The 14312-nt window shown below is 54.3% G+C and overlaps 1 protein-coding gene across 1 annotated transcript; it reads right to left on the bottom strand.

The window, feature by feature from the left end:
- Positions 1-5287: 5287 nt before the first annotated feature.
- On the bottom strand, positions 5288-13677 carry PIP5KL1 (phosphatidylinositol-4-phosphate 5-kinase like 1). The gene is made up of 10 exons (XM_061156174.1): positions 13648-13677; positions 12622-12825; positions 11388-11438; positions 11030-11184; positions 10686-10810; positions 9988-10022; positions 9842-9897; positions 8942-9054; positions 8492-8645; positions 5288-5868 (listed from the first exon to the last, which is right to left on the bottom strand). The coding sequence occupies exons 1-10, from the start codon at positions 13675-13677 to the stop codon at positions 5601-5603; spliced, it is 1191 nt and encodes a 396-aa protein (XP_061012157.1). The 3' UTR covers positions 5288-5600.
- Positions 13678-14312: the final 635 nt, after the last annotated feature.

Raw genomic sequence — 14312 nt, 5'->3', positions numbered from 1 at the left:
GCTGGAAAGTGATTGTGCGCCGCCGCCGGCGGGGGCGGGGTTTGCTAGGACTGGGGGGAGGAGACAGGCGCCCGGCGCGGGGCTGAGCGGCGGGGGCGGGGGCGGGGCCTACGAGCGCGCCTCGGGTGGGGCGTGCGCGGTGGGCGTGGGCGGGGGCGGCGAGGCCGCAAGGTCTGGGGACCCGGCTTCAGCAGCTGGGGGTGGAGTCTCAGCTCCGGCATCTCTTCCCTTCCGCCTTTCAGCGCATCTCCTAAGCTCCTGCGGGTGGTGGGGTGGGCGGCCCCCTAGAGGAAAGACCTAGAGGGTGCCTTGTGTGCCTTGTCGCCCTCTTGTGGTCCGGACTGGAATTTCTCCATTTCTGAAGTTTGGGTGTGGGGAGCTTCAGGGACAATCAAGTGGGGTTTTAGGCTGAGGCAGCTCCAGATTTCCAGCTTGGTAGGGTTGCCAGATTTCGCAAAGTGAAATACCGGATGCCCACTTATATTTGAATTTGAGAAAAGAAAGATAGCGCTAAGTCGCATCTGACTCTTGCAACCCCGTGGACTGTAGCCCGCCAGGCTCCTCTGTCCATGGGATTCTCCAGGCAAGAATACTGGAGTGGGTTGCCATTTCTTTCTCCAGGAGATCTTCCCGACCCAGGTATCGAACCCAAGTGTCCAGCAGTGCAGGTAGATTCTTTACCGGGTGAACTACGCAGGAAAGTAGCCACTAATTATGTTAGAAATGTGAAAGTCCAGTGTAACTGTGTGTTAGTCGCTCAGTCATGTCCAACTCTTTGCGACCCCACGAACTGTAGCCTGCCAGGCTTCTCTATCCATGGAATTCTCCAGGCAAGAATCTTGGAGTGGATTGCCATTCCCTTCTCCAGAGGATCTTCCCGACCCAGGGATGGAACCCTGGTCTCCTGCATCGCAGGCAGATTCTTTACCGTTTGAGCTACAGGGAAGTCCTCCAGTGTAACTGGGCATCCTGTATTCTTTTTTTCTGGCATCCTTACCTGGACTACTTCAGATGAGCCTCAGTTTTTCTCCTCTGTGGAGGGGGGTTGATGATAGAACCTACCTCAAAGTGCCGGAGCATCTTGTGGCAGAAGCAGGATTTGAACTGGGCAGTCACTGCAAAGCCAGGGCTCTGACCACCTACTTTCAACTCCCAAATGCCCCTGTTTTGTTGCAGGGTCCAGCGGTAAGACCAGGTTAGAATCACAGGATGGGGATATACAAAACATAACCAGTATTCAATTCATGAGTCACTTGGTTTATTGTACACAATTAGCAGGTGAAGAGTTGGACTATATAAAGGGCTGACTGCTGAAGAATTGATGCTTTCCAACTGTGGTGCTAGGGGAGGCTCTTGAGAGTCCCTTGGACTGCAAGGAGATCAAACCAGTCAATCTTAAAGGAAATCAACCCTGAATATTCATTGGAAGGACTGATGCAGAAGCTGAAGCTCCAGTACTTTGGCCACCTGATGTGAAGAGCTGACTCATTGGAAAAGACCGTGATGCTAGGAAAGATTGAAGGCAGGAGGAGAAGGGAAATGACAGAGGAAACGGTTGGATGGCATTACCAGCTCACTGGAAATGAGTTTGAGCAAACTCCGGGAGATGGTGAAGGACAGGGAAGCCTGGTGTGCTGCAGTCCATGGGGTCGCAAAGACTAGGACATGACTTCGTGACTGAACAACAACAAAAGCAGGCAACACAGGTTAGTCAAAGTAGGGAAAATAGAAACGAGGGTAACAAACTTGTCCAAGGAGAAGTCTGGGAAGATCCCATCTCAGCACCAGTGAGCAGCAGGTTTTGGTCCAGCTGAACCAGTCTCATGACAGACATGATAGGAAGTCACCTTCTGCCCCAACAGAGCATCCATCTGGAACAGCAGTGGGGAGTCCTCCAGCAAAGAGCCTTCAAGTTGCTCAGCACTGTGGTCTCATTTTAAGGAATCTGCCTATAGAGGGTAACAGTTATACCCCCAAGGAGTCTTAGTCTTTATCAGTCTTGGTGCCAATAGAGTCTTTCTGAGAAACCAAACTAATTCCTTATCTAAAGCAATGCTTTTTTTTTTTTGACCACACTAAATGGTATGCAGGATCTTAGTTCCCCCACCAGGGATCAAATCTGCACCCTCTTCAGGGAAAGCATAGAATCTTAACCGCTGGACCTCCAAGAAAGTCCCTAAAGCAACAATGTTAACTTATCACATTCAGACACTCACAGTCCTGTAATGGACAGTTCACAATAACTAATATGGAAGTTCACATTGGCCACTGTGACTCCATCTTGAATTACTAAATTTAAATCCTATGAGTTTCACGCAAGATGAGGAGGAAGCGTAGAAACAGAAGAAGTCACACTGTAAAAGCCTGGGCTCCTGCTCTGGTCCTATTTCAAACTCTATTTTCCTATTTCTAAGAGGTTCTGATGTGGATACAATAGCAAGGTATCTGTGTTGGGAACCTGCACCCACTTCAGCAACTTTCCAGGGCTATCCACTCCATGTGCGTACATGCTAAGTCACTTCAGTCATGTCTGATTCTTTGTGACCCCAGTGACTGTAGCCCACCAGGCTCCTCTGTCCATAAGAGATTCTCCAGGCAAGGATGTGGAATGGGTTGCCATGCTCTCCTCCAGGGGATCTTCCCAACCCAGGGATTGAACCCGAATCTCCTGCATTGGCAGGCGGGTTTTTTTTTTTTTTTTTTTTTTTGGCAGGCGGGTTTTTTACCACTAGCACTACCTGGGAAGACCACATGCAAAGCCAAATTCCCCGAAGCCGGTGATTAGACCTCCGTGCTGCTACTCATCCTATTGGAAGGGCTGATGTTGAAGCAGCCCTGCTCCCAGCGCATCCTTTGAGCACAAGCCTTCCTTGTGTTGCCTCATCCCAACCTGGGCACACCTAAGTTCAGTCTTTCTCCGTGGCCCTAACTCCAAGGGGAAGAAAATGGTGAGATGTTCCCTATGGATTCACTGATCACCCACAATGGCTGGTGAAGTGATGATTCCTTCCGCATAGAGGCATATCCTGCCTTGCTAAGACTGCATGGGGACAGGGACACACACAACGGTCCCAAGCTCCCAGAGCAGAAGAAGATCGTACATCCACAGGGGAACTGACACCAGCAAGTCCTGCAGCCGCAGGTGAAGCTCTTCAGTTTGACCCTGCAAAAGTCCTCTCTCCTCATCCTGATCTGTAAGGCCGTGCATGCTCTGAACTCCTGCCTCCTTCCCAATCGCTGTCCACCCACCCTGACTGCCGTTTCAATCTCCAATTGCATTGAACTTGTTCCTACCTCAGGACCTTTGCACTTGCCGTATCCTCAACCTGGACTTCTGTATTCACATGGTCAGCTCTTTCTAGTCATTCAGCTCAAATATCACCTCCTTAGAAGGCCCTTGTCAACCACTCTATCTGACACCACACCCCCATTCCTCTTGTCCCAACTTGATTTATTTTTTTCAGAGGACTTGTCACACTCTGAAATCACACTGTGCATTGACTCATTGTCTTGTTTATGGTCCACCTGCCCACTAACCTCTATTCCGTGTGGGCAGTCAGGCCAGTCATGTCCTTAGAGCATTTCCAACACCAGCACGGTGTCCAGCACACACACAGTGCTAGATAATGTGTTGCTTGAGCCAGTTAGAAGAGCCAGGAGTCCTGTGCCTCGTGAGACCTTAGAGGGGCCACTTTCTTTCAGGCCCTGCCTCAGCCCATTGTCAGAGACCCAAAGTAGGTAGAGACTGAACCATCCCTCTCCATGAGCGTAGGTCTCAGGCCCTGACTCAGCCCGGTCGGATCCAGACCCCAGGAGAATGTAGGGCCAAACCCCCGTTTCCTGCTGTGCTGCCCTTCCACCAGAGTTTCCACGACCCACCCACCTCCTTAGTGATGACCTTAACGCACTCCGTGTCTCAACTTCCTGCTGAGCCAGAACGAGAAGTGCTCCGTGGTTTGTGCCAGCTCAGAAAAGTTGAGTAATCACCTAGGGTCACCCAAACAGCAAGGGATGACGTCAATTATGTATATATTCCAGGAGCCCACGCTCCAGCCCTGCAGCCTAAGACTTCCTTTTCCTCTCCCTTCCCCCACCAGCCGTCTTTCCTTGTTTTCTCTTATGGCCTTTGCAATGGCAGCATTGAGTCACTGAGTGACTTTCCTAAGGTCTGGAATCATCCGACCCCAGGGACCAGTGATTGGCCCACAAAGCTCCCCCCACCCCACCACACTGTCACCCCACCCTCAAACTCCGACCGCAGTGAAATAATTTTTTCTCTCAAATGCCAAGCTCTCTCTTACCCCAGATCTTTGCTGTGTCCTTGGCTTGGGACACCCCCCAACCCCCCGCCACCACCAGAGCTGTATCTGATTCTTCTGGTCTCTGTTTAGAGGTTAGAGCCCCCCTTCCCATCAAATAACTAGATAGGGGCTCCTTCCCTAAGTGCCATGGCCCCTTGTTTCTTCACGAGGCTTTGTCACACACGTGGCTTTTATCACTGTCCCCCCCCCACACACACACACACACACTGTGAGTTCTTCGGAGGAAGAATCTCTGCATTTCGCTCCACCCCAGGTCCGCATTCCCCCGGCAGAGGGCCTGTCACATAGCAGATGCTCAATAAATATTTAATGAGTTAAATAGTTCCATTTGCAAAATTAGACCACTGAGGCACAGAGAGGTTTAGCACCTTTTCCTGGTCCCACAGCCTGGCCACAGAGAAGCTCTAGAGGAAAGGCTCCCTTGGGCATGGTCGAATTGGGCTGGGGTCAGAGGTAGGGCTGAAGTTTCCTGGAGGAGGGAGAAGGAATGATCAGGGGCTATGCAGGCAATTTCCTTCTCTGCTGTGGTGATGTCTGTGTGTCCAGACTGACCACCAACCCCTGCTCCCATTTCACAGGTGATTAAAGTGACTCCCAGAGGAGGGCAGAACTTACTCAAGATCAATAGTGGACCCCGGTCTAATGTTTCCTAGAGCTGAAGCCCCCCCCCCCCCCATGCCCCACTTCCTCCCACCTGTGCAGGATATAACGGGGCCACCCCAGAGGGAGACCAGTGGGTCCTGCTTGAGCCTGGGTTGGGGGGGCAGGTATTGGGAGGCCTGGGTTCTTGGGCTGGCCTTGCCACTTACCCATGCATGAGTCCCTTAAAGTCTTTGGGCCTCAGTTTCCCCGTCCGGACGACAAAGGGGCTAGACTTGGAGGTTTCAGCCACCCCCTTCCCCAGTGAGGACAGGACTGTGGGAGCTGATGAATAAGAATATAGCTCCTGAGTCCAAAAGGCATAGTTGAGTCCTGGTTCTCGCATTTATTGCTGAATGATTTTGTTCAGTCCCTTCACCCCCTGAACCTTCATTTCATGGTCTGTAAAAAAGAATAGTAGCTTTTCTCTTTTTTTTTGAGAATTAAATAATCTCACGTTAGGGTAGTCCCTGGCACAATGCCAGGCACAGCATTCCCCAGCAAAATGAGTTCATAGTATTAGGGGATGCCGCCCTCTGGAGGCCAACCGGAGGAACGGCAGGCGAGGGGCCAGGCTGGAACCCGCGTCCCCGGCGTGGTCCCATGTGTCCAGATGGGGAGACAGCGGCTGCGCGCCGGTCACTCCGTGTGCGCCTCCGCCCACTGGCAAAGGCGACGGGCATAGCAAGCTGGGCTGACGGTTGAGAAGGTCCGGCCTGGGTAGCGCAGCGTCTTCCACAGTTGCTCCAGCCGCTTGCGGAGCCCGTAGACCGTGGTGAGGTCTACCAGGCCTAGGAAATAGCGATGCTCCGGCCCGTCCACGATGTGTAGGGCGTTGGGGGCGTCGGGCAGCAGTCGGCGGTTCTGGGCTCCCGACTCCTCGGCGCTCTGCGCCCCTCGTATAGACCTGGGGGCCGACAGGAGGGTGAGATAACCGCCTCCTCCGAGGACCCCCAGTCAATGGACCCTGTCAGCCCGAGCCAGGCTGCCACTGGGTCATCCCCACACCTCCTGTGTGCCCCGGCCTGTGATGTCAGATAAACTGGGGGGCTGAGTGAATTGCAATTGACAGGCTAAAAGCTGAGCTGTGCGCTCTGCAGCCGCTGGCTAGCCACGTATGGCCCCTGAGCGCTTCAATGTGGCCAGTCCCAACTGAGATGCATGGTTAGTGTAAAATACATACTGGAAAAAAAAAGAAAAAGAAAAAAAAAAATACTGAATTTCCAAGACAGTATGAGAAAAAGAATGCAAGATATAAATGTTTACATTGATTAGATGACAAAAGGATAAAAGTTTGGATGTATGAAGTAAGGGAAATATGCTATTAAAATTATTTTTACCTATTTCTTTTTACTTTTTATTTATTTATTAAGATTTTTTAAAGTCTTTATTGGATTTGTTACACTACTGCTTATGTTTTATGTTTTGGTTTTTTGGCCCCAAGGCTTGTGGGATCTTAATTCTCCCACCAGGTATCAAACCCGCACCCCCTGCATTAGAAGGCAGTCTTAACCACTGGACTGCCAGGGAAGTCACTCTTTTTACTCTTTAAAATGAGGCTACTAGAAAATGTAAAACTACCTGTGTGGCTAGGATTAACTTTCTACTGGAAAGCGCTGGTATCTAGCATTTGGGTCTACATTTAAGTACCACATTACTTTGGGTAAGTCCCATATTTGGGTGGGCTTCCCTGATGGCCCAAACAGTAAAGAATCTGCCTGCAATGCAGGAGATATGGGTTCGGTTTCTGGGTGGGGAAGATCCCCTGGAGAAGGAAATGGTAACCCACTCCAGTATCCTTGCCTGGAAAATTTCATGGACAGAGGAGCCAGGTGGGCTACAGTCCAGGGGGTCGCAAAAAGTCAGACACGACTGAGCATGCACACGCCACACCGTATTTAGGTATTTCCAAAACTGCTGTTTGGGGTCATCCAACCCTGAAAGTTTCAGAGTGGCAGAGTTGAAACCTTGCAGAAAAACCAAAGTTTGCAGATGGTGTGTCTTTTTGCCTCAAATTGTATTCCAAATCAGAAGATGCCTCTGGTGGGGGCCCCCAATCCAAGCCAGAGAAGGCTCAGTTCCCTAACTTTGTCCTCTTGTGATGGTGCGACTTGGAGAGTAGGGGGTCGGGGGTCGCTGAGGACTTTATTCCTGCCCTGCCCAGGTCTTGGGGGGAAATAGGCCAATCAAAGAAAGCTCCCTCCCACCCCAGGCACCAACCAATCTGAACAGAGTGGTCTGGGAGCCTGGACAGAATACTGGTACTTTCTGCAGTGGCAGGGTTAACCTGGAGATGGTAGGTTCTGAATGAGGGGCTGGGAACTGAGTGGAAGTGGGGCAGTGGCCATTTACCAGCCAGCTTGGAAAATTTCAATAGAATAACAACCACTGTATGCAAACTTGGATTTACTCTAGCTTGGATGGGCAGACTTAGGGGAATCTGTATCCCATAGCGGGCATTCCACTACCTGGTCAGGATGTGTCCACCAAGTCACAGGTTTCATGGGGAGCCATTACCTTGGGTTGTGCCCAAGACTTGCCCATTGGAAGGTCTTCCTCCAAAGGGTGGGGCTGGGGGCTGGATGAGTGGACATCATTTTTCATTTGTCCACCCACCAAATCAATGAACTTATTTCCTTTCTTATTTTCCAAGAAGGACCTATCTTAATGCCTAAATATTTCTGAAAAGCAAAAGTGAAAGTGTTAGTAGCTCAGTTATGTCCGACTCTTTTCGACCCCATGGACTGCAGGCTACTAGGTTGCTTTGTCCATGGGATTCTCCAGGCAAGAATACTGGAGTGGGGTGCCACGCCCTTTTCCAGGGGATCTTCCCAGTCCAGGGATTGAACCCAGGTCTCCTGCTCTGCAAGCAGATTCTTTACCCCCGAACTGCCAGGGCAGCCCTGACTGTTCAACTATAAAAGTGGGCCTTGGAGGACTGAAATCCAAGTAACTAACCAAGTACTAACATGAATCCTCAAAAGTAATTCTACAACTTCATTTCCTCCCTCTGAGGCTCAGTTTTCACATCTCTAAATTGGGAATGAACCCATCCTCTCAAAACCTCATGGTCAGCATGCAAGGACTGACTGCATGCAAGAGGAAGGCAACATGATGATGGTGCCAGTGGTGATGACTTCAGGGTCCTCGAAGTGAAATGACCAGGTCAAGGGGCAAGGGCTCTTTCTAAGGCAAAAATGAAGTAGGTCTGAAATCTTCAATGACTCCACATCCCCTTCTGGAAAATGGGCAGATTCTTCAAATCAACACTGAAGCTCTCATCCAACTGGATCTCACCTGGTCTTTCCCCTGCTGTGATCCATCTGTGCCCACTACCCCTGCTGGCCAGGCTTCTCCAGCTCTCCACGCCTCTCCTCTGCCCCTCCCCCCCACACACATGTACACACATACACACAAATACTGCACTTTCCAGGCTTTGAACCTCTGCCTGTGTTGTTTCTCCCACCACACCACCTGTCTTGTCCATGCTTTCATCACCTCATTCTTGCTGTTGCCTCTGGGGGGCCCACCTGGCTGTGCGGAAGATAAGGCTACTGCCTGGGCCCCTCTCATCCTCATGAAGACGCTGGAAGGCCATCAGGAGGCTGTAATCCAGTACGTTGAGCTCCCGGAGGAAGGCGGTGTCCAATTCCATCTGGCGGAGGAACCAGCTCCGCTGGGGCCCTGCCGGAGCATCAGTGCCCCCACCTGAGTGCTCGTCGGGTGCCGGGCAAGGTGCTGCGGGCTCCACACGCACCTGCCCCGGGAGGGCAGGAGACATTACTGTCCCAATTCACAGATGGGCAAACTCATCTGTAATTTGCCTTGGTCACCTAGCTAGAAAGTTGCGGAGCTAGGATTCTCCACTTGACTCCAGAATCTAGGCTGTTAATGACTCGGGCAGAGGGTAGTGCCAAGGACACCCTTCTAACTTCACCCTAAACAGAGGAAGAGCAGGCAGTGACCACCCTATGGCTCACCCAGATTGATGGTCTTGCCCTGAAAGTTGAGGTCTTTCAGCACCAGCACAAGGAGGCTGCCCTCAGGGGCGGGCTCCACCCAACGGCTCACCTCGCAGCCCTTGATGTCATACCTGGAGGTGAGGGGTGGGGGAGACAGAATTCCACATTATACAGACACACAGGAAAGTTCACAAGGTGATAAGAATCAAGAGCATAGCCTCCAACTAATAAAAAAAAAATTAAAAAAAAAAAAAAGAATCAAGAGCAGCCACCGGGTGACTGTTCAGATTCTCAGCACAACCCCAGTCCATTATCGCTCCCCTGTTAGAGATGAAGAAAAAAACCTCAGAGAGGTTTTTCAATTTGCCCAAGACCACACAGTGACTAAAGGGCAGAGCAGGGATTCCAACTCAGGCTGAACACCAGTCCAGCCTTTCGCCTGTGCCTGCCTCTTGGCCCCTTGTCATCCTTGGGGTATCTGACACAGTGGGCCCACACTGCTAGCAGAACCACAAGGGCCTGTGGGAGGTCTGCAGCCCCTGGGGAGCACCAATGTGGAGCTCTGGTGGCAGAGGAGGCAGGACTAGGAGGCTCAGAGGGCCTCCTCCAATCAGAGGCTGGATTTGAATCCCTGCTTCTAGCACAGTAGCTATGTAGATTTCCCCTCCTCAATTTCTCATCCACAAAATGGGGATGATAAGGACACCTACCCCTCAGAGATATTCTGGGAAGGAAGATGATGAGTGCAAATGACTCAACACAGCAGCCATTGCCTCCTGAGCACTCAAGAGACATTGGTCGTGGGGATCATGGTCTCGGACCCGTCAAGAGATCTTGGGATCCATCTTTCGCTGTCTATCCCATGAGTGTGGGCGATTCAGGTGGTACATTCTGAGCGGGGCTGGGAGGCCGACTCACCTCTCAGAGATGCGGCCGGCGGGATAGAAGACGCTCTGCATGACGATGAAGTATTTCTGGGGACAGGAGTAGGGAGTGAGAGGAGACAGGGTCTCACCCTTCCGCCGCCCCCTCCGGCCCGGTCCACTCGGCTCGGCCTCACCCACCTTCTTTCCCCGAGCCACCCGCAGACTGTGCACTCCTGGAAGGGGAGAGAGCGTCAGGTGAGGGGCACGAATTCGGATACGCCCCTGGGGCCCATCCTGTCCAGGGCCAGTTTCAGGCCACTCCTCCTCTTTGAGATCTGCCGCTTCCCAAGCCTCCAGGCCGCGCCCCCAGACCCCTCCCTTCCCCAATTTGAGGGTGGTGTCCCGACTTGACCTGTTTCTAGATTTAGCCCCAAATGGGCGACTCAGACGGTTAAGAATCTGCTTGCAATGCAGGAGACTTGGGTTCGAGCCGTGGGTCAGGAAGATCCCTTGGAGAAGGGAATGGCTACACACTCCAGTATTCTTGCCTGGAGAATCTCATGGACAGAGGAGACTGACGGGCTACCGTCCACGGGGTCGCAGAGAGACACTACTGAAAATCCCAACCCCGCCCCCTTGGGGCCCCACCCAGGTCTTGGCCCCGCCCATCGACCCCGCCCCCTCGTACATTGCGGTCTAGGACCTGCCTCCCCACTGGACTTGGCCCCCGCCTCTCTGTTGCCTAGTGCCCTCCACCCTGCTCGGACTCAGGTCCCCTACGCTACCCCCACCACCCCCGATCCTGGAACCTTCCGACTCTCCGACCCCTCCCCTTCTCGCCCTCTCTCCTCACCCCTCCCCGCTCCCTGCAGTCCCGGGTCCCGGACAGGTCGTACCCAGCAACCGTGCGAGCAGTGAGTGTGGGTGTCGCTGCAGGTGATGCACGTAGCGGGGCAGATGGGCGAGCAGCGCCTGCACCTCCCGGCTCCTCAGGGTCTTCAGGAAGAAGCGTTGGTCGTGGCTGAGGGGCGGGAGGGAGAGGTCACTGTCCAGGCCGGTCGGGAGCCGCCTCCCCACCGCCCGTCTGGCCTCGTATCTCCGCCCCTCTCCATCGGACCGCTATCTGGACGTGACCCAACCTAACCTGGCCATTCTCTCTCTCCTCAAGCGCATCCCTCCCCCGACCCCTCCCCCCAGACACCACTCCCCCCGCCATTCCCCACCCCTGCCACCAGCTCACGACAGAAAGAAGCTGGCCTTGCTCTTGGAGGTGCTGAGGAACTGCAGGTAGGGGCGGCCGGGACCCAGCGCGGCCTGGTAGTCCTCCTCGGCCAGCCCCAGGGAGCGCCGCAGTCGGGCAAAGGCGGGGCCAGCCAAGGTGCCCAGCTCGAAGCCCTGCGAGGAGGAAGAACAGCCCCCACGAGTGTCCCCCGGCGCCCAGAGGTGTGCAGTTGGCCCTCCCGCGGGAGAGTCAGGGTTAAGCACACTCTTTCTGCAAGACCCCAGGGTCAAGCCATCACTCCCACTGCAACTGATGAGGAAACGGAGGAGGAGAGCTGAACACATTCCCTCTCATGCAGTGGTCTTGGGCTTCCTACCTCATGAACCTGGGTCAGGACTTCGGAAAAATCCTCCTCTGTGGGCAGCCCCTGGAGCAAGGAGCAGAGGGGCCCAGGGCAAGTCTCAGCCGACACTGCCAGCCCAGGGTCTCCCAGAGTCTGGCACCCGGCCTCACCCCTTCCCCCCATGTGGTTCCTCCAGCAGCTGGGGGCTAACCTAGGTGTGCTTGAGCTGAGCAGGGAGAGCGCCAGCCCTCCCAGAGCTGGAGGGAAGGAGCCGGGGCAGGTCCCAGGTGTGTCTTATTCACTGCTGAGTCTCCCACACCAGTCTCTGAGTTAGAGCTTGGCACATGTGCCCAGACACAACGCTGGCCAAAGTGTTGCTGGATGCCCTCCCGGTAAAAGGGGGTGGCCTTGAAGTCTAGGGACCTGCCTGACTGAGCCTGGGAAGAGTAGAATCAGAGAAAGCTTCCTGGAGGAGGTGCCCCCTAAGCTGAAATGTGAGGGTAGTGAAGATGGGTAGCAAGGTGCTCATAGCAGGGGGAACAGCAGTGATGGCCACTGGGAAGAGGAGAGACCGAGACTGAAGAGAATAAGGAGGGGTGGACTGAGAATGAGGTTGGACAGATGGCCCTTGAGCTTGAGCCAGCAGGACGCTGAGACCATGCTGAGAATTGAGGAACCCTGCAAGATTTTCAGCAGGTGATGAGATTTAGAGGACTCCTGCATCTCCCTGGACCTCCAGGTCCCTGTGCTAGGATGGGGTCACACTGCACATGTGTGCACACACACAAACGACACACATGCTCACCCGGGGCCATCCAGCTGCTGAGCTTGCAGTGGGCGACCCTTTCTGCTGAGCCAGCCTGGCCCTAGCCAGAGCTCTGGGGAGGATGGGCGGAGCTGGTGGGGTGGGGGTGGGGTCCCTTCTCAACTGCACACCCTGGCAGAAAGGGAGGACCTCAGAGACCAAAGAGTACAATCCCTCCCACCCATTATACAGATGGAGACACTGAGGCCTAAAGAGAGGCAGACACCCACCTAGATCATACATCCACCACGTGGGTTCAAGGGCTTCCTCACACCCTCAACACACCTTGGGCTCTCTGGCTTCCTGGCCTCAGCCCAGAAATGTCCCTCCTTCCCTGCACCAAGTCCCTGCCTTCCTCCCCTTCTATCTGGCCTGCTCTGATCCCCAGCCCTGCATTATTAGCAGGACGGGGCATCAGCCTGGTCTCACTGTTAGCGGAGGTGCGCGGAACTGGCCACTCACCGTGGGCGGGTGGTCCATGGACACTTGAGTGGCAGCCCACAGCCCTGCCTGCATCAGGCACATCACCTGGTGCAACTCGTGCCCGGGGCCAATCTCAAACAGTCCCAGGCGACACTGCTTGTCTCGTAGACGCCAGAGGAGCCCACGGTGGCCAGAGCTTGAAGCAGCTGCTCTGCGTCCAGCCTCTGGGGAGGGGGCCAGGATCTGTGGTGGGTGGCACCAGAAGCAGTCAGCATGGGGCAGTCAGCATCCCACCAGGGAAAGACCCTGGTCTGAGTCCCACATCACTGTTTGTCAGCTCTCTCCTAATCTCTCTCTGCCTCAGTTCCCTTAGTTGTAAAATGCAGAAAAGGCTGGTACCCACCTCATGGCGTGTTGTGAGGGGACCGTGCCTGGCATTCAGTCAGCACTCATAGTGATGGTTCTTATTATCAGCGGATAATTCATTCCGCAGCCTCTCACTAGCTGTGTAACCTTAGGTAAATCACCTAACCTTTCTGCACCTCGCTCTCTGGTCTGTAAACTGAGAACTACAATAACTCCTTCGTGGATGGTATTAACTGTTGTTACTGTTGAGTCTGAGCACCGTGCACAGGATCTCCTTATAGTAGGAGCTGTGATGTCAGTGATTGAGTCATCTACTCTACTCGTCTACGCCGAATTCCTCCAGTCCCGCGCGGCAGGTCCCCATGAAGCTGAGGTCACCGCTTCTGACCCATCTTCAGTCGGCACCCACCATGAGCCCAGCCCTCGCTGAGAGCTTGACCTCCTAACTGCCCTATGAAGGAGACGCTTTTATTATTGTCTCCATTTTGCAATGAGGAAACCAAGCAAGTTCTCGTGGAAAACCCGCCGGACTCCCCACTTCAGACCAGCAGCCCCAGGTGGGGCGTGTCCCAGTCCCGCCCAAGTGCAGGACCCCTCCTGGGTTTGGATGGGGATGTGTCCGCCCCATACAGGGCGGGGAGACCCGGCCACTGCTCTCCAACCCTTTCCTTTCCTGTCCTCTCTCGGGTCGGCACCTACCTCGCGGGGCCCCGGGCTCGGCGCGGCCATCGCCCCCGCAGCAGCTTCCCGGGCTCGGGCCGCGTCCCCAGCTGCCCGGTAGCCCCGCAGCAGGAGCCAGGCCCCGCCCCTGCTTCTCGATCGACCAATCGAGCGGTGCCGGTCACGGCTGCACCCAATCCGAAAGGGGGAGCCGGGGATAGCCTGCGGGTCCCGCCTCCAGGGCTGCAGCATCCTTCGGATAGCGGTCCAGGGCGGGGCGGGGCCGCCGCGCGATGGTTAGGATCTCTGCGGCGTGAAGACCCCCTCCCCCCACTCCGTTCCGAGTGTGGGAGACTCAGATCTGGGGGAGTTCGGGAGGCCGGTAACCTAAATCCAGTCCCGCCCACCCACTCTGGCATGAAAATCCCACAGACTACATTTCGGGTAAGGAAACTGAGGTCCAGGGAGAAAAGTGACTACCTCCAGGAACTCAGGGGCAAGTATTCATTCAACATTTATTTTGAACACTCAGTATGGGCCAGGAGCAGTGTAGGCCAGGGTGTGTGTTGTGGGGGGGGGGGGGGGCGCTGGGGAGGGCAGATTTTAGGGTAAGTGAGAGGAACACAGCTGCCAGCGTGAGCTTTTAAAAGCATAAATCGGATGATGTCACTGTCGGGCTCGAAGCCTCCAGTGGCTTCCCAAGG

This window comes from Dama dama, chromosome 11, assembly GCF_033118175.1.
Source record: "Dama dama isolate Ldn47 chromosome 11, ASM3311817v1, whole genome shotgun sequence".
NCBI classification, from domain to species: Eukaryota; Metazoa; Chordata; class Mammalia; order Artiodactyla; family Cervidae; genus Dama; species Dama dama.
This window is presented reverse-complemented; position numbering and strand designations above follow the sequence as displayed.

Coding starts and splice junctions, on each gene's coding strand:
- PIP5KL1 (XM_061156174.1), bottom strand. CDS start 13,677: ATGGCCGCGCCGAGCCCGGGGCCCCGCGAG. Junction 10,811..11,029: donor AAGGCCAGCTTCTTTCTGTC/GTGAGCTGGTGG, acceptor CCCGCCCCTCAG/CCACGACCAACGCTTCTTCC. Junction 9,898..9,987: donor GGGTGGCTCGGGGAAAGAAG/GTGGGTGAGGCC, acceptor TCCTGTCCCCAG/AAATACTTCATCGTCATGCA.